This window comes from Macrobrachium nipponense, chromosome 6, assembly GCF_015104395.2.
Source record: "Macrobrachium nipponense isolate FS-2020 chromosome 6, ASM1510439v2, whole genome shotgun sequence".
Taxonomy (NCBI): Eukaryota; Metazoa; Arthropoda; class Malacostraca; order Decapoda; family Palaemonidae; genus Macrobrachium; species Macrobrachium nipponense.
Window position 1 is genome coordinate 78776912 of NC_061108.1, and position 27152 is coordinate 78804063.

The window sequence follows — 27152 nt, forward strand, 5'->3', positions numbered from 1 at the left end:
ACCGAATGGTCTCTACACCAAGACGTGGCGGAAAGGCTCTTCAACCTGTGGGGGCGACCGGTTGTAGACCTGTTCGCCACCCGGCACAACAGAAAACTTCAGGTTTTCTTTTTAGCCGTGCCGGACCCATGGGCAGCTGCAGAGGACGCTCTCCAACACCCCTGGGACAACCTCTTCGCCTACGCCTTTCCTCCCTTCTGTCTGATTCGGAAAGTGATCAGTCGAGCGCTGGTCACTCCCAATCTCAGAATGATCCTGGTGGCTCCCAAACGGCCTCAAGCCGTTTGGTATCCGGACCTGCTGGCTCTTCTTGCGGACGCACCGAGAGAACTACCCAATTGGCACAACCTTCTAGCCCAGCCACACGTAGAACGGTACCACCAAGCAGTCCAGTCCCTTCAACTTCACGGCTGGCTGTTATCCACCATCTCTTGCGAACGAGAGGCTTTTCTCGTAGCGCAGCAACAGAGATGGCTGGACATGTCCGACAGTCCCTCTGCAGCTGTGTACCAGGGGAAGTGGGCCGTCTTCTGTGGTTGGTGTCGTAGACAGGGTCTGTCTCCTCTCAGAGCCACTCTTCAGCAGGTAGCGGATTTCCTCGTGTTTCTTCGCCGAGAGAAGCTCCTCTCAGTACCCACAGTTAGAGGATTTAGAGCCGCCCGGCTCTCGTCCTAAAAACTGAGGGGACTGGACATCTCGAACTCGTTCGAGATCTCCTTGCTAATGAGGAGCTTCGAAAGGTCTTGCCCACCCAGGGAACTCAGGCCCCCTGCGTGGGATGTGACTCTCGTCCTTAGGAGTTTGACTCGAAGACCCTTCGAGCCACTCCGAGAGTCGTCAGACAGGGATCTGACCCTCAAGACCCTCTTCTTGCTGGCCCTGACATCGGCGAAGAGAGTAGGGGAACTACATGGTCTTTCTTACGATGTTAAACACACCAGAGGCTGGGGATCTGTGACGCTCGATTTCGTCCCGAACTTCGTAGCCAAGACTCAGAATCCGTCGATCCCTGACGACAGGTTCGAGTCTTTCACGATCCCCTCCCTTCTGGACTTCACCGATAACGATGCGGATGAGATGCTGCTTTGTCCTGTGAGGGCGCTACGGCGCTATCTGAAGAAAACTCGACACCTCAGGCCTGAGTGTCGACGCCCCTCTTCGTTAGCACTGGGGGTTACCAAGAAAAGAAGTTTCCAAGAACACGCTTTCTTTCTGGCTGCGTGAGGTGATCAGGAGAGCGTACGAGGCTGATGGTAGCGACGACATCCGTACGCTCCGACCGAGAGCCCACGAAGTCAGAGGTATCGGACCCTCCTTAGCGTTCCGTAAGAACTTCTCCGTGGCGCAGGTCCTGAAGGCAGGTGTTTGGGCCAACCAAACCACCTTCACGTCCTTCTACCTTCGGGATATTGCCCACAAGTCCTTGGATACTTTTTCCTTGGGACCTGTGGTGGCTGCTCAACACGTTGTGTAAGCTTACCCAGCACCCGAGCAGGCAGAACAGCATCGATTCCTGGTATGACTGGGAGAATGAATGTGCGAATGAGAGTGTGACTGGCTTCTCTTCACCATCTTTCTCTACCTCTACCTGTGGGCAGAGGGATACGGTCGTTACCACGCTGGAAGGGAGTCAGATGCAGGTAAGCTACTCGACCGAGCTCCATCCTATCCCTTTAACTAGGGATAGGAGTGTATATCCACCACTTTCTCCAACAAGGGGGAGGAAGTGGATGCCTACATGAGACAAACCCATGACTTTATATTTGCTCATGTACAGGAAAAGTTCTTACAATGCTGATACGAAGAGATACGCTTGCCTCTCTCTAAGTACTCGGCCCAGAGGTCTGACCATTGATCCTGCGGTGCACACCCCGATCAATCGGACAGAGGCTTGGATCCCTCCCTCGCTCTTACGACCAGGGAGGCATTCCAGGGATGGACGAACACCAGTCTGTTCATCTAAAAGACTCAGATTCCTCCCACCAAGAAGTGAGTCTTCCTATTATTAAAGGACCGATGGTTTGTATTACGTATCGGAACAAATGACAATTTGTCGAAAATTGCATTTTTCCTAACTATACAAACCTGAGGTCCTTTACATATAGTCCCTCCTCATGCCACCCCTCACTCTGCGTATTTTGCATGGGCCAAAAGCAAAAGTGATTTGTTTACCTCCCAGACGATCGGACAAGCAGTTAACTACCGTTCTCCCCTTGTTCGAAGCTTACGACCTTTCCAGCTGCCGCTAGCTACTTCCTATTGTTAAAGGACCTCAGGTTTGTATAGTTAGGAAAAATGCAATTTTTGACAAATTGTCATTTTTGTGTACTTTTTCTGGGTACAAAACCATGTTGTCCTATATTAAACAAATTATTTTTTATTAAATGTTTCATAATATTTTTCATTACCCTTTCATACACTTTCCTAATATGTGATGTTAGACTCACAGGCCTATATTTACTTGCTTCTTGTCTTGATCCACTTTTGAAAGTAGGTGTAATATATGCTAATTTATGCCATCATAAATCTTGCCTGTATCTACACTTTGCCTTAATAATATTGCAAGCAGCTTTGTGATAGAATAAACTACTTTCTTTAACAAAATGGCAGGGACACCATCTGGGCCAGCTGCTGATCCATTTTTAATTTCATTAATAGCCGGCACGCACAATATTGGCTTCATTAACCCTCTTACGTCGAAGCCCTAAAAATCAAAACCTCTCCCGTATGCCGGGGCCGGTTTGGACTGAGCGCGGAAGCGGAAAAAATAATTTTTTCAAAAAATCACAGCGCGCTTAGTTTTGAAGATTAAGAGTTTATTTTTGGCTCCTTTTTTATCATTGCCTGAAGTTTAGTATGCAACCATCAGAAATAAAAAATAATATCATTATCATATGTAAATAATGCGATATATGGTAGCGAAAAAAAAAATCATACATTATTGTATTCAAATCATGCTGTGCAAAAAACGGTCAAAGCTAATGAGTTACTTTTTTTTTCGTTGTATTGTACACTAAATTGCAATCATTTTGATATATAATACATTGTAAAACAATAAAAGCAACACCGGAAAAATATTATCAAAAAATGATGTACGAATTCGTAATGCGCGGACGTAAAAAAATGTTTTTTTCAAAAATTCACTATAAATCTAAATATTGTTCTAGAGACTTCCAATTTGTTTCAAAATGAAGACAATTGATTGAATATTACGATACTGTAAGAGTTTTAGATTAGAATTGAAGATTTCGACCATTTCGGACGAGTTAAGTTTGACCGATTGTAGAAATTTTTATATATATATTTTTTTATATGCACATATTTCGGAGATGGGAAAAGCTACAACCTTCAATTATTTTTTATTGTATTTTTCATGAATTTGCACACATTTTGATATATGAAACTATAAATAAGGCTAATATGAAAAGGAGCAAATATTAGGATAATGCGATGTACACATTTTGGAGACTTGCGGCCGCGAATTGGGAAGTTAAATATATTTTTCAAAAATTCACCATAAATCACAATATTGTTCTAGAGACTTCAAATTTGTTTCAAAATGAAGATAAAAGACTGAATATTACTAGGCCGTAAGATTTTTAGCTTACAATTGTGTTTTTCAACTATTTCGGTAAGAGTCAAATTTGACCGAACGTTGTTTTTTTTCTATTTATCATGATTATTTATCCATAAAACAGTCCAAAACAGTCAATAACTTATGATCCTGTCCAGAATTAGTATTCACATAAACTTTTTCCAAGTCTTTCACAATTTGTAGTTCACAGTGTCATACAGGCGTGAACAAATTTGTCCATAAACCAGTCTAAGAACATATTTTTAGCTGGATATGGTTAAAAACCAGATGAAAACAAGGAATCTTGTGATATCTGTCAATGCATGCGTAGCTCGGGTGAGGATTGGTCAAGGACGCAATTACAGACTTCAGTGGGGATGTTAGGTAATAACCGAGTCTTGAACCATTGCTCAAAAACTGCAGCATCCATCAAATTGCTATAATCACCATAATTTTTTGCTTGAAAAAAAATCAGCATTCTTCACAGAGCCTTCTTTCTTTCCTGCATGGAGAATGAAGTGGCAATTTCCTTTTCCTGTAGGTGGCTTTACTCCTGTTGCTTGTTTGGAGGCCATGTCAGTCCAACACTTTGCAACAGTGTAATTTTGATTAACCCATGTGTTGTGAAGGGAATCTAAGTTTTCAAAGGACTGTCTGACTTGCTGCATCTCTCATCAGCAACGTCACTTTGTTCCATAAGGAACTTGCAGCCATCAACTTGCAAAAATTTGAAGCCAATCTGCAACAGAACCCTTCAAAGTGACTCAGTGCTACTGCTCTTCCATGACTTAGTAGAGTGTAGGGATTTCATTTCTTTTATAAAATCCCATTTCAGTTATTTTCAGGCTACACTTATCAAAGTCATCAAAATTTGTAACCGTTGTAGGCTGAGTTTTTGTCACTGAATAGAAGACAAGTTTCTTGTGTTCAGCCTCTGACCACCATTCTTGATTTGCTTTGCAGCAGAATCATTCTAACTGTCATTTTGCTTACTTTGGTGGCTATGGCTGTCCAAGCAAGGGCTTGAGTGGGTAGTAACAAAGGTCTGTCATTGGCCTTTTCACCTAAAAAGTACAGATTCACATTATGAATTATTTCCTTTGCTTGACTGTGCAGTTCGGGGCGCGAGAAGTGGGAAATGTTACCATTAGTGAGATGGAATGACCTTGTCAGGCTGAGGTGGCAATGGAGCACAAACCCAACACAGTGGTGTTGTCAAGTCTGAGGAAAACGTTTTTGATAATACAGGCAGTCCCCGGTTATCAGGGGGGGTTCCGTTCTCAGTGCAGTGCTGATAAGCAAAAACCAGCATTAACCAAAACTCAGCAATTTATGGCGCCAAGGTTTGGTTAGTGTCATTTCTGTCAGGTATGTTATGATGCCATAACGTATTTTATGGTCCTAGACAAACCCCGTAAAGCTGGATTGCCATTAAATGAGACTGCTGTTAACAGGGTACTGTCTGTATTAATTTTCCCATAAAAAATTTAGTCATTCTTAAACATATTAAGTTAATTTAAAAAATATCAGAGACATAGTAATTAACTTGTACTTAGTTAATTTGAAAAATATCAGAGACATTTCGTCATCACTGTCATGGCATATACAGTGGTCCCCCCATATTCGCAGGGGATGCGTACCAGACCCCCCATGAATAGTTAGAACCCGCGAATGTTTGGAACCCCTATAAAAACGCTAAAAACAGCCTATTGTGTTAGTTAAAACTCAAGAAAAACCACTACAAATTTTCATACTTGGTTTTTTTAATAGTTTTATCACAAAAAGTTATTTTATGATGAAATTTATCAAAAAAAACCAGGAATTTGTGGATATTTCTCATAGAAAAATACCGCGAATGTGCGATATTTCCGCAAATAATGCGGGGAAATGTTCCCGAGAGAAATCCGCGAATGTGTGAGTCCGCGAATCCGGAGAACGCGAATACAGGGGGCCCACTGTATATAGAATTGTGGCAACTGTGCAGAAAATCCTGGCTAAAGGCATCCAACGCCTTAGTGGCCTAAAAGGCTGAATTTGATTTTAGGTAGTCCCCGGTTTTGGCGGTTCTGTTCCGAGGGTTTGATAGTAAGCAAAGATTGGCGCCAGACAAGTACTATAAAACTGGATTGCCAATAACTGGGGAATGCCTGTCATTCACTTTTTCCATAGAACACTGTTTGTTCACTAATTATTTGATTTTTTTTACATAATGTGTTTGTGACTATAGTTTTTTATGACAAAATAATTTACAGTGTATGTACTTATGATGTAATAATGTATCTATTTAGCTCATTTCAAGTTGGGCCTCAGACTAAGTATTCTCTCTCTCTCTCTCTCTCTCTCTCTCTCTCTCTCTCTCTCTCTCTCTCTCTCTCTCTCTCTCTCTCTCTCTCTCTCAATTATTTTTGTTTTATTTTCCAGTGTGCTTTTACCGGATAATAAAATTAAAATAATTAGTGACAACGTTTTAAATATTATACAATGAGCTTTATAGTAGATACATTACTGCTACATTGTAAGTACACTGTAATCAATTTTTATCATAAAAATCTGTATTTAGTCATGAATACCATATGAAAAAGTACAGTAATTAGTGAATAAACCGTGTTGCTCTACAAAAAAAAAAAAAAAAAAAAAAAAATTGTGATAATTTTTATTGTTTTCAATGGGATCACTTCAAAGATTAGTTGTCTAGTGTTCTGCAAGACAGATAGATTTAATTTATATTAAAGATTTAGTTTGTATATTTTATGGGGCATAATACATGACTAACAGTTGTAAAAGGGTAGTAATCTGAGGTAACTTACGATGTTTTGAGATGGTGGTTTGGGGGTTGTAATTTTGTTTGAATTTATATTAAATTATTTTGTAAAATAATTTAATGTATACTTTTGTTTGAACTACTAAATTAGCCAGTTAACTTTTAAAATAGATAGTTATAAGCATTTGAGTTTAAGGGGTACAGGTATTTGGCAGTTATGAGTATTTTATAGGGGATTTTGCATTTCTGCTGTGGGTTCTGGAACTTATCCCCTCGAAACAGTTTCTATAAAATTGACTTCTGGATTTTCAAGCATGAACTCTTGTTCATTATGTTTTAATTACCCTGGTGAATTTAAAGCATAAGTTGGGAATAAATTTTTGCTTACTCAGGGAGTAAGCCTACAAACTTCTTTGATGTTGGTAGGGTGTTGTAGGAAAGGTTTATAAAAAGGTCTAAAAAAATGTTTCACATTGAATTAAAGATAGAGAAATTTTAGGATACAATATACAGTGGAACCTCTACATACGAAAGTCCCTACGTATGAAAAATTCAGGTTACGAAAGCAAAGATGAAGGTTTTTTGCTTCTTTATACGAAAATAATTCAGGTTGCGAAAGGGTAAAGTCCGAGATTCGCCCGGGCTGCCGAGAACAATTTTAAAACTGGCGCGCCGCCAACTCGGTAGACTCACCACCATCCTCCCGCTCTCCCATTGGTTCCTGATGCTAGTCACCACTGTAAGATCCTGCTCTCCTATTGGTCTGCATCTGTCCCATCATGCCTCTATGTAAAGGCGTTCCTTGACCATTTTTTGCAGTAGTATTATCGTAAACATCTCTGGAATTCGTTCGTTCACATATATTTTGTTTGTTAACGTAAATTCGTGTTAGTGATTTTGCTTTTGTTGTACCGTAGGTTACTTTAATGTGTTGTGTGTGAACTTAATGACTTACATTATTAGCCATGGGTCCCAAGAATGTTGCTGAAGTTCACGGAAAGAAGAGGATTTTTTCTATGTAGACGAAGATGGAGATAATCAAGAAGTGTTAATGTTTTCTGCCATTTGTAAATGTGTTTCGTAAAGTTTAGTGGTAATGTTTTCTGCCATTTTTTAATGTGTTTAGTAAAGTTAAGTGTTCATGTTTTCTGCCGTTTGTCCTCCCCCTCTGTCACCACTTTCAGACATCACCTCACGCAAAAGGTAAGGAAGACATCACCTCACTCAAAAGGTAAGGTTCCACATTTTACTACATTCCTACGTACATATACACAAACTATTTCTTGTACCCTGTACACTAATACACTTTATTTACAGGTGCAGTAACGGTTAGGTTAAGTATTGAATGGTCCAAATTGTATTTCATTGTTTATTGGTCAATTTAGCTTAATTATAAAATTTACTGTGGTGTTTTTGTAGGGCTGTGAACGAATTAGGCAATTTACATGTAAAAATTAGTTCTAGATACAAAAAAATCAGGTTATGAAGGCCACTTCAGAACGGATTAATTTCGTAACTTGAGGCACTACTGTATATCATTTATTTGAATGAAAATTTAAAAAATAAATAATGTGCATGTTGACCAGTACAGAAAAATTATATCTAATAACTTATTTTAATTTAGTTGGTGAAACAAGGATCTATTTGACCGAAGATTTTAGCATGTTTTAATTTAATTGGTGTACTGAAATTAGGCTGTGGTTCTGTCCAATTATTTTGTGTTTCCACTTATAACTGAGAACATAATGAATGTGTTTAATTTGTGTCCTTTTTGTTAGTATGAGTATTAATTATGAAGACCAGTTCACATTAAGTTAGGAATATAATGTTTACAACTATGAGTGAGAAGAAAATCTTGCACATGTTCCTAGTAAGCTGGAGGTTGGATCACGCCTGTTTTTTTTTAGATAGCATAAGAGGTAGAAACTGATCAGAACATTATAATGTAATATACTACTTGTACTGCTGGTCGTTTTAATTGAAATCTTGAGATCTTGTAAAAGGCACAATTCAATGATTATAGGATTTGAGCTTGTCTTCAAAGATTTTGATACAGTTTGGATCAAGTAGATACTTTTATGGTATCAAAAGAAACTTTTGGAACTCAGTTTTAAGATATTTCACTCAGTTTTAAGATATTTCAGGAAGAAAAATGTGTCTTCAATATTAACAGGACAGATATACCCTATGCTGTCATTTTATTACATTATGTAATTATTTTTAACCACAGCCTTGTTATTTATTCATGTAGGTGAGTAAGAAGAGGGCTGCTGAGCTGATGTTAGAAGAACTGCGAAAGTTACCAGCATTGCCTCCAACCACTTTAGTACGTGTCAAGCGTAAACCCACTACCAAGAAGAAGAGTCGAAACCTCATCAAGGTGGGTCAAGAGGCAAGTATACCATCGAGGCTTTTATTCCCGCATGTTTGTTATTTATTATTTTTTTTAAATTGAACCTTTGATATACTGACACTTTATTTGCAAATAATTTTATTCTAGTAGGCTGATATTTGAGGTTAGGAACTAGTGAAACCTTAGCATGTCTTAATGAAATTTAATGTCTATTAAAGTGAGGTGTGTAGATTTGATTTGTAGGGCAATTTTTTTTAATTGTCAAGATATACCCCTGCAGTGCCATAATTTTTATAACAGTTCTTTGTTACTTAGCTATCAAGGTTAATTAAATAGTAGTGTCACCATGCTATGAAAGTAAACTGCTTTGGGCTGCATAGTAATAATAAATTCCTAGTAAATATAACAAAATGCTAATGCCAATCTGTAATCTTTATTTCATTATGCAAAACTACTTGTAGAAAGGATGAGATTTGGACAATGAATGTTCTTTACTGTAGGTGTATGAATCATTATATATTCCTGGAGAAGAAAGCTCAGTTTTAAACATTTAAGTTGGTGTTTTTGGCTTTAAAAAGTTTTATAAAATTTATACAGAAGTTAAAGTGTCTGATACTGGAAGGGAATGTATATTAATGTTTTATGGATTACGTAAGTATAGTTGAGTTTAAAAAGAATATTGGAGTATTCCTGATTTGTTCAAAACTTGGAGTGACAACTTACGTGTTAAGTAAATTTTTTATGCATGCAACCATCCTATTTGTGTTTCAATATGTTTCTCCTTTGGTACTATGATTGAGATGAAATCATAATATAAAGTGATCAGTTAAATAGCATGAATAGAAATCTCAGGTTCATATTCCTTGTTTATCTAATCCTGAGTTTTTGTGTTTTCATATATTTATCAGTGTTTTTGAGTTGCAATGTTTCCCCAGAATTGTTATGGCTTTTTTATGGCTGCCCCAGAACCTTTATCCTGTTATGATTAGCAGTTTCTTTAAACATAGAAGCATGTGAGTAATACATGGGTAATAATGGTGGTATAGTTACTGATTACAGGTTGATTGAATTACAAATTTTGGATAAAGAAGGATTTCTTAGGCAAGCTTCCACAAGAATTAGGCTTATTTTGCCTAAACAGTAATGTATAGCACGTGACAGGGTAACATTTCATGATTTCCAAGGTTATATTATCACTGTTTTTCAGAGGCAATTTTTTTTATTGGAAGTATCTGTTGGGACTTTAATATTGATAGAATTTATTTTAAGCTTTTGTAATTGTTTATAAATTTAGAATATTTATTGTATTATACCAATTTTCATAAGAGAAAGTTAAATCTGATGTTTCTCTTCTGTTATTTTAATGATGTGATTTGTTTTACACTTATGCCTTAGTTTCACCATTCCTATCTAATAGAATTGAAATTACTCTAAATCTAGAGAGACCATTGGAACTGATGGCACACAACACCAAAGTGGAAGTAAAATCTTTTTAGCTGCTGGCTGAGTAACTTACAATATCAGGCATGGTTTATTATTAGGCAAAGGGGTTTTTACGACCGCATGTCCTTGCTGTCATTAACCACAGTTATTGGCGGTGGGTCTTGCCTTTGACTAAAAAGTCCACCTGCAAGGCAGCAGTTTCCACAGTTACTGGTGGTGGGCCTAACCTTTTACTAAAAAAGTAAAACTGCAAGGCAGGACCTACGGGGGTAGTATTCTTATACCACGGTGGTAGCAGTACGCATTGCATCATGAGAGCCAAAAGTAAAAATACATTGAACCTGATAAGAAAATGTGATTTTGTACAATTTGTAGAGCTGAGAGATCATCCTTGATGTTATTGTAAAGAATACCTGTTCTGATTGAGATTTAATGAAGCTCTATGTATGGCTCAGTGCCAGGCAACATTATATAAGTTGAGATTCAATTTGTATAGGAGGACTGATAATATGCTCTGGAAGCTTTAAGTCTTATCGAAATACAGTCAACCCCCCTATTTGCAGGGGAATGTGTACCACAACCCCTACTACTTGCAGGGGATGTGTACCACAAGGCCCCAAGAGTAGCTAAAATCCGAGAATACTTGGAACCCTTCGTAAAATGCTTATAACTGCCTATTTTGATAGTTCAAACACCAAAAAAATACTCTAAAAATACTTATATTAGCTGAGTATTTGAGTAGTTTTATCACAAAAATACATTGTCAAGAAAATTATATGAATCTACAGTAATTAGTGAATATTTCTGTATGAAAAATACAGCAAATAGGTGAATTTTCGAAGAATATATATGTTCCATAGAAAATTCCACAAATAGGTGAGGCTGCAAAAAATCCAGAACCGTGAATAGGGGGTGGTTGACTGTATGTCTTGACAAGCTAAATGATGTGAGGCACTGCCCACCACCATTTATCCTATGATTATTAATCATACAAACTGCAATAAAGTTGCAAGTAAATAACTCCCATCTAAAAAAAAAGTAATTAAAAAGAAATATTTAAGAAATATTTTGACCACCAATCAACAAAAATGTATTTAAATAATTTCCTTCACTACTAGAACTCCATCTCTTTTGAGTATGTGGTAAGTGTGAACCTCTTCACATATGTTTATCCAAATGTTTATTCAAATGCATAAACTCAGGAGCTCTCCATCAGGCCTAGTATTCAAAGCAATATAGAGTAATTAAATTTTTTTTTTTTTTTTTTTTTTTTTTTTCATAATAATGATTGTTTTCTCGACAGAACTGTCATCAGTATGTTCATAACAGAGATAGAAATAGCTTGCCAGCACAAAGTTATTTAATTTCTTAGCTAAGCAAAAAAAAAATTCTTGGTATGAATTCATTACGTACTTTTATGAATGGATGAATTACACTGTATACAGAAGCAGTTACCAATAAAAGAATATATTCTAAAGATATCCTTCTATCTTGAACAGCATAGGAGTTAAGGACCACTAGATTCTTTTTCAGGAGAATGTAAAAAACAAGAATGCAGATATGGAACAAAAAAAAAAAAGAAAAATAATCGACATACTTTAGAGATCACTTTGGTCACACCAAACTAGCCATTTAATTTGATTATAAAATTACAGAACGTAGTTGGCTTCTCTCAAAACATTAAAAGTTATATGACTGTCAAGTTTTTAACAACCGATGTTCAAATTTGAATAATGGTTGTTAAAGACTTGAAAGTGTTATCACTTCTCATATTTTGAAAGTCTCCAACCTTTGTAAATTTATTAAAAAATTATATGACCAGTATGGTGTGACTTACATGACTCTCATTGTCATTTATACTTATTTTTATATTTGCTTTAATTTTTCTTTGTACTCTTTTTAAGCTTTCATATCTATATCTATATAATACTTTTTACATTCACCATAAGAGGAATTTATTGTGGCACAAAACGCTTATGTTTTCAAGATTTAAAGATATGTTTGGGAGAGGTTTTTTATGTCCATTACTCTTACTTAGCTTTCTGTTTATACTTGTACAAATTCCATGGCTTTGAACTGGGTAGGTGATGAGTTTTGCTAATGCTAGGTGTTGCATGGATGGCTGTCTGGAAAGTGTCCCTCAGGTCTCAGGTAGCAACTAAAATCACTTATTGGTGGTCTGAACTAGTTATTAGGGGCTGGGAGGGGTTCCTAAGGTAAAAATAATGGGTTTATATTAAAAAGTTAATTTTATCATTAATTTTCAATTGTGCACCCATAACTTAGGCCTTATAGTAACTGAGCTGCTGCGCTTTTAAAGAAGAGACTAGATGGAGAATGAGATTAGTTGAATAAGATGTTCCAAGTTATTTTAGTGCTCCGATCCGAGTACTAACGGGAGCATTGAGAGGACAGAAGCATCTGTAGTAAAACATGGCGGTTTATGGTTACAGAAGTAGAAAAATCATAGTTACTCATTTCATAAAGGAAGCGGGTAGAAGCATTGGACCCTAGGAATGTATGTCTGGGATGATTACCATGAAAGAATAAATCTCCTAAGTCAGTATGGCTTGAAGTTGCTACTTCAGAAGGTCCAAGAAAGACAGAATTTTTAAACTTATTGGAGACATCCTTCTAATAAAATCTTGCAAAAGTAGGACATCTCCAAGTTCCTGCCAGGAGGTTATGCTCAGTTTCTTCTTAACAAGGAGCCAAGTAGAAATTGCTCAAATTTCTTGACCCCTGACCTCCAGTTGAGGAGATTGATCTTTTACTCTTCATAAGCACTGAAGATGAATGTCTTGAGCCAGAAAAAATTTCACATTCACTGAAATATTCTAATCTTCATGCCAGATAAAAACAGATAGAGTTGTACCTCTTTAAAAGTAAATTGTGGCAATTTTATTTGGTAGAGTTTTCTCAATCTAAGCCTCAGGTTAGAAAATATGATACAGCAATGTTGACTTTAAGAATAGTCTTGTAAAAGAAAGTCCAGTGGCTTCTCATTTTGTGTATGTGTAATCCTGCAGGACATGGCTGAAAGATCAGTTACCATTGTGATTGAAGCACAAGCCAACAGGAAATCTGTATGTCAAATGTGCCTGATCTAAGGTCTAAACTTATTTTTTTGTCAATAAAGCTTTAACAAAAGGTCCCAGTTAGGGGGTACCTCAATTTAAAATTTCTGGCTAAATATAAATTAAGCTCACCCCCCACACCGGGCAAACTTTAAGGTTGGCCAATTTAAGAAAAAAACACATCACTGGAAAGAGGAAGATATGCAATTACACATGGTATCAGGGCCTCTTTTCCAAGACACTCCTAAAAATATGCTTATTTTACCAAGTTATACATGATTTTTTTCTAATTTATTTTATTTTGTAAAATTATAATTACGGCTGACAATATCACAGTGAAAAGAACTAATATCAGTAATAAATTCTTAGTATTATATTTATTGTAAAATATTTGTGAGATTTACTGAGATGGGGGAGATGCAGTAACTTTTTGTAAAGTATACATGTTTTTCTAATCTTTCTTTGCACTTTCTTTTGCAAAATTATAATTATAGCTGACATACTATCATTAAAAATAAGAACTAAAAGCAACTGGGTATATTTATGAGCAAATAAAAAAATGTCATGGGAGAGATAGTCTTAAGTCTCAAGGCACATTGATCCTCCCCTGTTCTGTCCTGTGCTGAGCAAATACAGTTGCCATAAGCTATTTGTGGACCATTGAAGTGATATGAACATCTTTCCTACTAAATTCACCCAGATCGTATGACACGTAATATTAATACTTTTATAAGTTAGCCCCATCCGTTGCTCAAAACCTGTTATAGATCCTCATGATCATGCCTGTCCATCAAGGGTTAATCTAACCTCAGACTTGGACACAGGAGACTGAGGCAATATAGAGAGGGTTCCAGAAACCACCCAACCAAACCATATAAGGTTCTCGTAAAATGTTTGTGGGGTTCGCAGTCTTGAACCTTTTCTAAAACACATGTTACTGGTCTGAAAGGCATAAGCTGCTGTTCATTCCAAACTGTAACAGGGCAGCTATTTTCAAGCTTTTCTGTCCACAAAGTTGGAGAGGAGACCCATAGAGACACCCTGAAGAATTTTGATGTTTAGGTGAAGAGCCATTCTGTTCAGAGAGTCCACTTTCATAGGATGAATCATGCTGTCACCTGGACATTTTCCTTTTCTCCTCTGACAAAGATTGGTGTTACAGGTTCACAGAAGGCTTCAGATCTTGTTCCTCCTCAGTCCTTGAAGTATTAGGCTCTGGTGAGATTGTCATGTAATACCATCTACTACAAAGCTTGAAGTCCCACTAAAACTTGAGTTTAAGACAGTTGATGTGGCTGTGTTTTAGTTGTTCAAGATCTTGAAGCTTTGAGATCTAAAAGATGCTCCCTTAACCTGCACTTGCAAGCATCTGTTAAAAAGATTATTGGAAGTGGTTGAATTAGGGGGACATATGTCTATAAAGTGTGCATTCTGCTACCATGGAAGATCTAGCAATTTCTAGCCAATGAAGACTGGAAAATCATGGGTTTGGGAGGCTACTTCCCAATGCTGCCGAGATGGAGTTGAAGAGACAGGTCAGAACCAACTGAGAGTTACTAAACTAAGATGACTGGTCAGTTGCTATCATACTTGGTTTGGGGTGCTTTTGTGATCACCTTTGAAGACTGCAGGATTGCTGGACTTATGGTTGGTTTACCCTGTGTCTCACTTGCTCCTGGCTCTAATCCCATCATGATTTGGTTACTCTAATTAGGTAACTACTAGTTGTTGGTGATTACTTTGTTCTCCAACCTCTTTTGGCAAGACTATTTACTTTGGAATCTCAAACAGCTCAATAGTATGATTCAGGAGTGGCTGGATTGCAGGAGAATCCCACTGATCTGTTAAAAGCTGTAACTTGAGAGACACCAATGTCAGGAGATGTAATCTTCACTGTAGTAACAGGGTGCCAGAACAGGTTCTGCTCTTTCATCAGAAGCAGTGATCACAGCTGGTGCCATGATTCCAACCATGCTTAAGGACATTCGTGATCAAAGCCATGACAGTTACTAGTGATCCATCACCTGCTACATCCGATTAATGTCTTTCCTTTATTTGGACTAACCAAAGAAAATGTTGACAGTTCGTTCATCCATGAACATGACAGTAACTCAAGTTACTTCTCTTTAATTGCGTTTCTCATTGTTGACAGTCCAGGCTACATGGAAAGTAAGACTATTTGAGGTTTCGTAAACTGATCCATGGGGTGCATGTTCAGGACTGTTACAGCTCTTCTTGTTATGACTATTTAACAACAAACTATATCGCTAATGATATTTGTCTACTATAAATGTGGGATGTATATCAGTGATAACTTTTATGAAAAAATATGTGCCAATAGGAAGTTGAACATCCTCTTGTTGATATACGAACAAACCTTCGGTCTTAATAATAGGATAATTTCTAGCGCCTGGCTGGATCCAGTTAAATCGCAGATGAAAGCAAGGAATCTTGTGAGATCTGGCAGCGCATGCATATATCGGGTGAAGAGTGGTCAAGGACCACGCACATACGCCACCTCGTCGGTATTTTCTTAACTGCCTGGGTGAGAGAGTGTTTGACCTCTCTCGGCCTTTACCCGGTTCATTGCCCATTTCGATTGTTTAGTGTGTGTGTGTGTTTGTGTGCTGTTATTATGGCTTCTTCTGCTCCTTCTCAGCCTCATCAACATATGTGCCTCGGAACTTCAGGTTTTCTGTGTTCTTGTTTTTTGGCTTCGGCTGCGACAGATCCCCACCATAATTTTAGGTTTTCCATGTTCTCATTTTTTGGCTTCAGCTGCGACCAATCCCCACATCACATGTAGTAGGTGTCGTTCTAATGTTTATACAATAATGAATCCTTGCGCGGAATGCCGTACGTGGCCTAAAGAGCAGTGGAAGTTGTTTTTATAGCAAAAGGGAGCATCATAGGGTTTCTACTCTTCCTTCGTGGGAGGGTTTTTCTTCTCTTCCCGATGCTTCGTCTCCTGCTGCGGTCACACCCCATACTAGTGTTGTGCCTTTGTACCCTTCCTTTTCTTCCTTCAATTCATCGATGGAAGCATTGGGAGCCCTCAGGCTGACTTTTGTTATGTTGCTCCTTCTTCAAGAGTTCATTTGATTCCCAAGAAGGAGGAGGTTTTTTCATCATTGTTTTTTTATTGCAGAGTCGGAGGCGTCGAAGATGGTGGCACTCTGGAAGTCGATGGGCCTATGGGGTTCTCTGTCCTTGGAGGGTTTGTTGACGCACGTCATGGATGCTCGCTACCCTCCTCCTCATGCTGTCCAGGTCTTCCCCCCTCCTTCTGGCCTTGTCTTCGTTGGTAGCTGAGGTCAACCATTTTGTATTGCTCTGCCAGTGACAGTTGCCGCTTCTTCAAGTCAGAGGTAAACCGTGGCGTCAGCCCCACTAGTGACGTCACTGGGTCAGTCATTTTGTATCCCTCTGCCAGTGGCGTGTGCTTCTTGCTCGGATCGAGGGGAAGCCGTGACGTCATCGCCACTTATGACATCACTTCCCTCGATGACGTCACTCCTAGTCGTCTCCTCTGCAGTGTCGTCATCGTTCGCTGCCGTGACTTCATCTCTGCCGTCTGATTCGCTGCATCTCTCATCCATGTCATCAGAGCCTTCTCTTGCTGAGCCACCTGAGGCTTTATGCCAAGCAGTTCTTAAGATATTGGACTGTTTTGGAAGAGGTCGAAGGTTGTGAGCATGGAGTTGGTACAGCAGGAGGCTATGCCTGCCCCTCTCCCCAGTACTTCCAGGAGTTCGACTCCGAGGGATTCTCATTCGTTTTCGAGTGTTCGTGGAGGCTATGCCTGCCCCTCTCCCCAGTACTTCCAGGAGTTCGACTCCGAGGGATTCTCATTCGTTTTCGAGTGTTCGTGGTTCCTCTCCGGCCCACGTTCATACACCTGCCATGCCCATGCCCATTCCTGGCCATATTAAGGAGTCATCTGGTGGTGTTCCTGGTGTTGTGGTTGGTTCGTTGCAGGGGTCGGCACATGGATCCAGCCCAGACAGGTTTGTTGGTGTTTCGAGCTGTTTGGCTGCTGGTTCTTCCATTAATTTGAATGGGGAAGGCATTTTTGATGAACCTGCACACCCTTCTCGTTGTCGGTCTCCGTTGCCGGAGCAGGAGGAGGGAGACACGCAAGAGTCTTTGTCTTCCTTTTCAGAAGTTGTTGATCTTATTCGTAGTTTCAACAATTTGGAGAGTAGGACTCAGGCTCGTTCATCTTTCACTCCTTCCTGCTTGGAAGCCTGGCTGGGAGCTACACAGGATTCCAAGTCTTCGTTTCAACTTCCCTTGTTGGGCCACGTCCAATCGGTCTTGCATAAGGTTAATGCCTCTATTTCAGATCGGGACGGTTCGCTTCGCTCTAAGGGCTCTGCCAGGCTGCTACCCCTGCCTCTCACGAGGCATAGGAAGTACTTTGCTACGAACTCTGTCTTTTTGATGTCACGTCATCTTAACCCAGATGTCATTCGCTTGAAGCCGGGATTGACTTTGGAGTAGGTGAGGTCGGTAGCTCCATTGTTGTCTCCATAAGATGCCTCAGCGTTGGAATCTATGGCAGCCTCCATGTTGCAGACAGTTTCTTGGCTGGACTTCTGGTCTATGGTCATTGCCAAGATAGCTTCTGACTGGTCCCCAAAGGGGTTGGTGAATGTATCCTCTCTTGCCAGTTTGTTGCAGTCTGAAGGCAAGGCATTTTTGTATATGGCTCACCTTAGTGTTAATTTATGGGCTAACCTCCTGATTAGAAGAGATGTGACTTTATCCAAGATGGAACGATCAGGTGACCCTGAGGATCTGATGGTAGAGAGTCACTGTCGTTCTCATGTCTGACAACACCGAGGTGGTAGCCTACACAAACAAACAGGGAGGCCTGGTTTCTCGGCAACTTCATGCCTAGACCGTCAAGCTTCACCAGTAGGCAATCAGCAATTGGGTAGAGCTCTCAGCCAGGTATGTCCCAGGGAAATGGAACGTGGTCGTAGACAAACTCAGTTGCCGGGATGAGATCCTAGGCACAGAGTGGTCCCTTCATCAAGTGGTGGCAGACAAGCTTTTCCAAATTTGGGGGAGACCCATGCTGGACCTTTTCGCGACACGCTACAACAGGAAGCTGGAGGTGTTCTGTTCAGTGGTCCCAGATCCCTTAGCATTGGCAGAAGATGCATTCCAACATCCCTTGGACCACCTGGGGGTGTATGCCTTCCCTCTGTTTTGTTTGATCCGTCAGGGTCTGAACAGGCTGATGGGTTCACAGGGTCTCAGAATGACTTTGGTAGCCCCTCTGTGGCCTCAGGCGGAATGGTTTCCAGATCTGCTGTCGTTGTCGGAGATTCTGAGGGAGATTCCCCCTTGGCGGCATCTCCTGTGTCAGCCCCTTGCAGAAAGGTTCCACAAGTCAGTAGAATCCCTGTCTTTTCACGGTTGGAGGCTATCAACTCTCTCCTCCGAGAGAGAGACTTTTCTCAGAAATCAGCTGGGCACATGTCCATTAGTCTTAGGAAGTCAACCTCAGCAGTTTACCAAGGCAAATGGGCGATCTATTGTGATTGGTGTCGTAAATGGGTTTTTTTTCCACTCGTGACCTCTATTCAGCGAATAGCAGACTTTTTAACCTCCCTCAGAGATGAGAAACGTTTGTCCGTGTCTGCTATTAGAGGCTACAGGGCGGCACTAAGTTTGGCATTACGCCTGAAGGGTATCGACATCTCCTCTTCCAGAGAACTTTCCCTGGGGTTTGAGCAGTCGAGTTCTAGAGAGCTCAAGCCTCCAACGTGGGATGTTTCCTTGGTGCTTAAGAGCTTGACTAAGAGTCCACATGAGCCCTTGCGTCGCTCATCTGACGGGAACCTGACGCTCAAGACAGTTTTCCTTTTGGCTTTGGCATCTTCCAAAATGGTAGGAGAGCTCCACGGTCTTGAGTTATGAGGTGAAGCACACCAGGGGTTGGAAGTCAGTGTCCTTCGAATTTGTCCCGGAATTTGTGGCCAAGACCAGAAATCCCTCGGTGCATGATGACAGGTTCGCTTCGTTTTCCATTCCATCACTGACTGACTTTGTGGGTGGTGATGCTCAAGAGCTTTTGTTGTGCCCTGTCCGGGCCCTGCGTTGCTATCTTAAAAGGACTCGGCACCTTAGACCAGGCTGCTGCAGACTTTATGTTAGTACAGGCTGTACAAAGAAAGAGGTGTCTGAGAATACTATCTCTTTTTGGATACGGGAAGCCATCAGACAGGCCTATTTGACTCTTGATGATTCCATCACCACGTCTGTGCAGGCTAGAGCACATAACGTTAGGGGTATTGGTCCCTCTCTGACTTTCAAAAAGAACTTGGCTGCACATAGAGTGCTGAGCACTGGTACTTGGTTATGCCAGTCCACGTTCTCCTTCTATCTTAAGAATGTTGCCCACAGATCTATGGACACATTTTCCCTGGGTCCTGTGGTGGCTGCTCAACAGGTTGAGTAACTCATAGTTGCCCTTAACGGGACACCTTTGTATCTTACCCAAGATGATTGTGTGGATGAGAGATTGAGTGAGTTGGCTGGCCTCCTCCGTTCTCTTGTACCTTTCCTTCTTCCTTTGGGCGGTTTAAGGAATTGACACGTCATTTGCTGGACTGGTCTGATACAGGTGAGTGAGGTAGTCATACTGGTAGTGTGGTCATGCATTATACAATATCTTACCCAATATTTAGTAACATAGGCTCCGCTCCTGGGCAAGGAGGAGTCGGGAGTACTATAAACCCTAGTGCCTTGGTTTGTTATTGGACAGTCAAAGTTTCTCTTTGGTTCCCTATACAATGGTTATCCCATATATCATTGTACATCACTCAGGTTCTGAGTGGTTAGATATTAGTGTATCTAGCTTCTCAACGGGCTTCAGCCCCTCTCCAAGAACTATGTCTTTTGAGAGCTGGACTGGTGGGTAGCCCCCCAGCCAGTCTAGGATGTCTTGTACTTCCTTCCAAGTATGAGGCTATCCTATTGTTAAGACCGAGGGTTTGTTTGCGTATGAACCAATAACAAATTTTCTAAGGCAATTTGTATTTTTCATAGCTACAAACCTGAGGTCTTAACATTATACTGCCCACCTCTAGCCGTCCCTCTTTTTGTTAAGTCATCCTGAGTTGGGAGAGACTGGTGTAGACGATCGGCGTTTGACCACTCTTCACCTGATCTATGCATGCGTTGCCAGATATCACAAGATTCCTTGCTTTCATTTGCTTTTTAACCGGATCTAACTAGGCGCTAGAAATTATCCTATTGTTAAGACCTCAGGTTTGAAGCTATGAAAAATACAAATTGTCTTAGGAAATTTGTCATTTTTTGTTCCCTCGGACTAAGCTGGAGGATGTGATAGACTGGTGCTGGGCTGATACCAAAGACAGATTGGTGCACCAGGCTATGTCTAAGTTGGAGTCTCGTCCTCAGAGACTTCCAGCTTCTCATCCCCCTGCTCAGCAGCAGTCACGAAGATCATCGCCCGGTAGGCTGTCGAGGAGTTCAGTTTCAGCAGGGCCTCCCTGTTCATCCCAGACTAGGTCAGAGGACCAACGTCCCTTTTGCTCCTGTTCCTTTAAACCAAGAAGGTGCCCCAGAGGCAGGGGTAAAGGGGGTCGTCGGTAGGTTAGATGCTTCTTCCTCTCTTGTGCCATGGTGAGGGGATGCCTGGCTGGCCATTGCGACAAGTGGCTGAGTTATGGGCTGGAGAAGTGGGTGGTAGATGTTCTTCGGGTCGGGAATCTACTGCCATTTAACTTCTCTCCACCTCTCTCAGACAAGCCGCAGCTCAGGAGGGTGTATCCTCCAGATTCTCTGAAGTTATTATCTCTTCGGGAGGAATTGCAGAAGATGCTGGACAAGGATGTAATTGAGGAAGTGGCAATTGGTTGGTCTTAGCAGGTTCCAGGGAAAAACTGCTGCAGGACAGAGATCGTCTGCTTCTGTTTTGTTTGTAACTGGGCATCATGGTCAACCACAAAAATTCAAACCTCATACCCAATCAAAGGATTCTCTACTTGGGCATGGTCATCGATACGGCAGTTGCAAGAGTTTTCCCATCGGATCAAAGGTTGGAGAAGTTGCGATTGGTGGCACGCAACTTCCTGTTGGAACCACTTCAGTCAGCTTATCAATGGCAGGTTCTTCTGGGAGTTTTGTCTTACCTGGAGAAGCTCATGGACGTCTTCTTCATCTTCGGTCTCTACAATGGAGACTGGGGAAATTCTGGTCTCTGGTTTGGGACTCACCATTGTTAAAGGTTCCTCTGTCTCTGGAAGTGAGAGAAGACCTTCGTTGGTAGTTGGACGACCAAAATATCAAGAAGGGTGTCCCCCTGCATTCTCTCCCACCGGCCTTCCTTCTGTTTTCAGATAGCTCCCTCGCAGGTTGGGGGTCTCATTTAGGCGGCGTCATTGCCTCAGGCAGCTTATCAACGTCTTGAAGTTGAGGGTAGCCTTCCTGGGAAGGATTTTCGGGAGAAGGTAGAGGGTCATTCTGTCGTTCTCATGTCGGACAACACCACGGTGGTCGCCTATGTGAACAAGCAGGGAGGCCTGATTTCACATCAACTTCTCGCCTTGACCGTCGAGGTTCACCAATGGGCAATTCGGTAGAGCTCTCAGCCAGGTATATCCCAGGCAAACGGAATGTAGTCGCAGACAAACTCAATTGTTGGGATGAGATCCTAGGCACAGAGTGGTCCCTTCATCAAGTAGTAGCAAACAAGCTCTTCCAAAGTTTTGGGGGAGACCTATGCTGAACCCTTTTGCGACTTGTTTCAACATGAAACTGGAGATATTCTGTTTAGTGGTCCCAACATCCCTAGGACAACCTGGAGTTGTATGCCTTCCCTCCGTTTTGTTTGATCCATCAGGTTCTGAATAGGCTAATGAGTTTGCAGGGTCTCAGGATGACTTGGTAGCCCCTCTGTGGCCTCAGGCAAAATGGTTTCCAGATCTGCTGTTGTTGTTGTTGGAGGTTTTGAGGGAAATTCCCCATTGGCAGCATCTCTGTGTCAGCTTCATGCAAAAAGGTTCCACCAGTCAGTAGAATCCCTGTCTCTTCACAGTTGGAGGTTATAAAGTATCTCCTCCAAGAAAGAGGCTTATCTCAGAGAACAGCAGGGCATATGTCCAGCAGTCTCAGAAGGTCGACCTCTGCGGTTTACCAAGGCAAATGGGCGATCTATTATGATTGGTGTCGTAAACTGGGTTTTTCTCCTCTTGCAACCTCTATTCAGCGAATAGCAGACTTAACCTTCCTCAGAGATGAGAAACGTTTGTCCGTTTCTGCCATTAGAGGCTACAGGGAAGCCTTGAGTTTAGTGTTATGCCTGAGAGGTATCGACATCTTTTCCTGTGAACTTTCCTTATTAGTTAAGGGGTTTGAGCAGTCGAGTTCTCCTAGGGAGCTCAAGCCTCTGACGTGGAAAGTTTCCTCGGTTCACTAAGAGTCCATATAAGCATTTGCGTCGCTCATCTGACAGGAACTTGACGCTCAAGAAAGTTTTCCTTTTGGCTTTGGTATCTTCGAAGAGGGTAGGAGAGCTCCATGGACTGAGCTGTGATGTGAAGCACACAAGGTATTGGCAGTCAGTGTCCTTTGAATTTGTCCCAGAATTCGTGGCCAAGACCCAAAATCCCTCTGTGCACGATGATAGGTTCACTTCATTTTCCATTCCACACTGAATAACTCTGTGGGTGGTGACGCTCAAGAGGTTTTATTGTGTCCTGTCCGGCCCCTGCATTGCTATATTAAAAGGACACGGCACTTTAGGCCAGGCTGCCACAGACTTTTTGTTAGCACAGGATGTACAAAGAAAGAGGTGTCTGAGTATACTATCTCTTTTTGGATACGAGAAGCCATCAGACAGGCATACTTGACTCTTGATGATTCCGCCACCATGTCTGTGCAGGCTAGAGCGCATGGCGTTAGGGGTATTGGTCCCTCTCTGGCTTTCAAAAAGAGCTTGGCTGTATATAGAGTGCTAAGCGCTGGTACTAGGTTACGCCAGTCCATGTTCACCTCTTTCTATCTTGAGGATGTTGCCCACAGATCTACGGACACGTTTTCCCTGGGTCCTGTGGTGGCTGCCCAACAGGTTGTGTAACTCATAGTTGCCCTTAACAGGGCACTTTTGTATCTTACCTAAGATGATTGTGTGGATGAGAGAAGGAGTCGAATTGGCTGGTCTCTTTCTTGCTCCTGTACCTTTCCTTCTTCCTTCGGGCGGGTTAAGGAATAGACATGTCATTCGCTGGACTGGTCTGATACAGGTGAGTAAGGCAGTCATACTGATAGTGTGGTGGTCACTTGGTATACAAATATCCAACCCTCTATTCAGTAGCATATACTCCACTCCTTGGCAAGGGTAGAGTTCGGAGCGTTATCAAATTCTGGTGTGTTGGTTTGCTGTTGGACAGTCAAAGTTTCTCTACATCCCTATACAAAGATTCTCCCATATATCATTGTATGTTACTCAGTGTCTGGGTTGTTAGGTATCAGTTTATCTACTTTCTCACGGGCTTCAGTCCCTCTCCACAAGTTATTTCTTCTGGAGCTGGACTGGTGGGTAGGCAGCAGCCGGTTTAGGATATCTTGTACCTCCCTCCAAGTGTGAGTCTATCCTATTGTTAAGACCTAAGGTTCGTTCGCTGATGAACAAATGACAAATCTTCTAAGACAATTTGTTTTTCATAGCTACAAATATGAGGTCTTAACATTGTACTGCCCACCTTTAGCCACCCTGCTGTCTGCTAAGACATCCTGAGTTGGGAAAGACTGGCGTGGTTCCGTAGGTGCATGGTCCTTGACCACTTCACCCGATATACGCACGCATTCCCAGATCTCACAAGATTCCTTGCTTTCAACTGCAATTTAACCGGATCCAGCTAGGCGCTAGAAATTATCCTATTGTTAAGACCTCATGTTTGTAGCTATGAAAAATACAAATTGTCTTAGAAAATTTGTCATTTTAATAGGGAATTATATTTTGTAAATATAGTATGATGTTCATTGAAATTGACTGATTCTACATAAGACATTGTCTGCCTGATTGAGGAAACTTGTAAAATTTTTTGGCAAAATTTATTAAATTGTCATTTCCTAGTACCAACTTCGTAACATTGATCTTTGACCTATGCTAATGAGGGCCAAATTTGCAATAATGTTGTACCAGTTTTTACTTTCTCAAGCCAAATTTCTATTTATATTTTTTCAGTTGTTACAAACATGATAGAGATTTTCAGTTGTGTTATTCTGTAAATAAATAATGAATTGAAGACGAAGATGTGATATACTTTTAGCTCCATGTTCAAAGTGAGTACAATTTGATATTCCTTCTGTTTATAGGAACAAAAGGCAGCACCAGAATATGGTCAAGGAATCAATCCTATTTCTAGACTTATCCAAATTCAACAAGCAAAGAAAGAAAAAGAACCAGTATATACACTTCTTGCCGAACGTGGTGTTCCTCGTAGAAGAGAATTTATCATGCAGGTTTGTGGAATGATTTTTAAGAAAATATGTGGATATTCTGAATGTTTTGTTCATATAGTTTAAAGATTTTGCAGTGTATCATTAAGTTCAACTTATATTGTGTTTCAAGACATTCTTGTTTAACATAATCCACATTAGCTAAAAACCATATTAGTCATACCTTGGATATTTGCTTAGCAGCTTTGTAAATTAATTTTTATTACACAGGTAACAGTTGGTAACCAAAGTGCTCAAGGTAGTGGACCAAACAAGAAATTAGCAAAGAGGGCTGCTGCTGAAAATATGTTACAACTGTTAGGTTATTCTAGACCTCAGCCTCAACCTGGAAAGCCTGCTATCAAGACAGATGGTGCTCATTCAGATCCTGATAAGACACGGAAGGTATGTCAAGGAATGAAAAGTGAAATATACAATTAATTTTGAAAGAGTATTATCTTTACAATAGTACATAGCAATTTTGTATACTTGACATAGCCCTTTTGGTAAGGGTTTATGTAGGGAAAAGGATGTATATGTTGTGAACACTAGAAATTATTGAGGGAAATACAGGCAGTCCTGGGTTATCAGAAATCTGGTTTTATGACAAGCGCTGAAAATCAGCGATTTTCGATGCCATAATGCACAGATTTCTGGGTAACAGCACCGATAATAGAATATTGGCACCAATACATGCTTGACAGAGGTACCATTAACTGGGTATCAGTGCCATAAGTACCAAAAATCGCTGATTTTCAATTATCAGCGATTTTTGCTTATCATCAAGCCGTTGGAACGGAACCCCCTCTGATAACCAGGGGCTTCCTATAGTATAAACTTATATTGATGCTTGTATGCCTCAGGTTACCTTTTTGGAAGATGGCGGAGAGCAGCGTGGGTCAGATGCTGCAGTGGTAGGTGGTGTCAATAATATAAACCAAATGGGAGGACCAGCTGTTGGTGGAGGTAGACAGTTGGTGCCAGGGCTTATCATGATGCCAGATGGTTCTGCTCTCCATGGCTTCCAGCAAGTTCAGCCACAAGGTTGGTACTATTTTCTCTGTCGCAGTTACTAAGCAGTGCATGTGGATTTTTTTGTGATATTGATGAACTTGTAAAAGTATAGTTGTACTTGTAACCATTGACTTTAATATTAAAGTTGTGTGACATGCATAAGTTTTTATTCATTTGTTATTAGGCATGGGTATGGTAAATGTTGGACCAATGGTGAACATGCAAGCTACAGCTACCATTGCTAAGGAGTTACTTAATTCAGGTAACTCTCCTACAGCAGAGGCCATGGTAAAACAGAATCCATCTAGTGGAGCGCAAGGCCCACCACAGGTATGCACCCAGAATTCTCTATTTTAAATAAGATATAGTTGTTTCAGATCAAAGCGGAACCATCTGCTGTCGTGTATTGTTGACAAATTTTTAACCTCAGCACTAAACAATAATCTCCCTTTCCAAGTTTCAGAAAACTGAAAATAACAAGTTCAAAGTGTACATTCCTTTGATTAAGCATGCTCTGGTCAGTTTTCTTTATTTTTTACTACTGATTTAGTTTTTACTGAATTCAGATAGCTGGCTTTGGTGGTGCATTAAATATGCTACATCAGAATTTATACGTACCAGTCAACGCATGATAAAAATTTAAGCTGCTTGTAATGAACTATAAGTCATTGCTCAATGCCTCTACTGTCATCAGAGTAAAAAAATATTTAGCGTTATATGTAGCTGACAGTTAAGAAATACTTTGCCAATACAGTTATGATTGCTTAGTTTATGCTGCTAGGCAAATGGATTTTATAGATTATTTGTTAGATTACTTAATTAAATGGACTTGCCATTTTGTACTACTTTGGAATTTGTATTACTGAAGGATACTGGGGTCAAATAGTTCTTAGCTGTATAGCTTGAGTCTGAATAGAATTGTCTGTGTATGGTACAGAAAAATGTTGTTATGAATCCGTTTGGTAATTGTTGCTTACATTTAAAATCTTTGCATCCATTTATACCCAGGAATCATATCCCACATATATATATTTTGTCAATGAGCCAGTTGTGCGAAAGTGTATTTCAAACTCTTATTTGTATTTTACCCAAATATAGACTTGTACTTTACATTTATACTTTCTATTTTGCTTAGTTCATGCTTAAACTTTAAAACAGACTTTAGAAGATTTCAAAACTAAATTAAAACAGACTTTAGAAGATTTCAAAACTAAATGAAAGAATATCCTAAGTTGGAAAACAGATATGTAGGAAATATGGTTTTAATTCAAAATAAACCAGTAAACAGGTAGATAGAAAGATAGATAGGGGTAGAAGCAGCAACTCACACTTCAGGGTATAAATAAAGGGTATGTTACCTCAATGCTGATTGGCTATTAGCACAATGTGCTATTGGTTGTAAGGATTAGAAGTGCCAATCACAGAGCAGGATTTAGTGCTGTTGGTTGC

General features: G+C 40.5%; 1 protein-coding gene across 4 annotated transcripts in view; it reads left to right on the forward strand.

Moving 5' to 3' along the window:
* LOC135216880 (double-stranded RNA-binding protein Staufen homolog) overlaps nucleotides 1–27152 on the forward strand; it is a 203385-nt gene that overhangs the window by 127417 nt on the left and 48816 nt on the right. For 3 of the 4 annotated variants that reach the window (XM_064252404.1, XM_064252401.1, XM_064252400.1), the window contains exons 10-14: nucleotides 8587–8727; nucleotides 24567–24713; nucleotides 24921–25094; nucleotides 25553–25733; nucleotides 25888–26033. In XM_064252404.1, coding sequence (XP_064108474.1) covers nucleotides 8587–8727; nucleotides 24567–24713; nucleotides 24921–25094; nucleotides 25553–25733; nucleotides 25888–26033 — 789 coding nt within the window. The remainder of the gene's footprint in view (nucleotides 1–8586; nucleotides 8728–24566; nucleotides 24714–24920; nucleotides 25095–25552; nucleotides 25734–25887; nucleotides 26034–27152) is intronic. The other variant, XM_064252402.1, reaches the window with a different exon arrangement.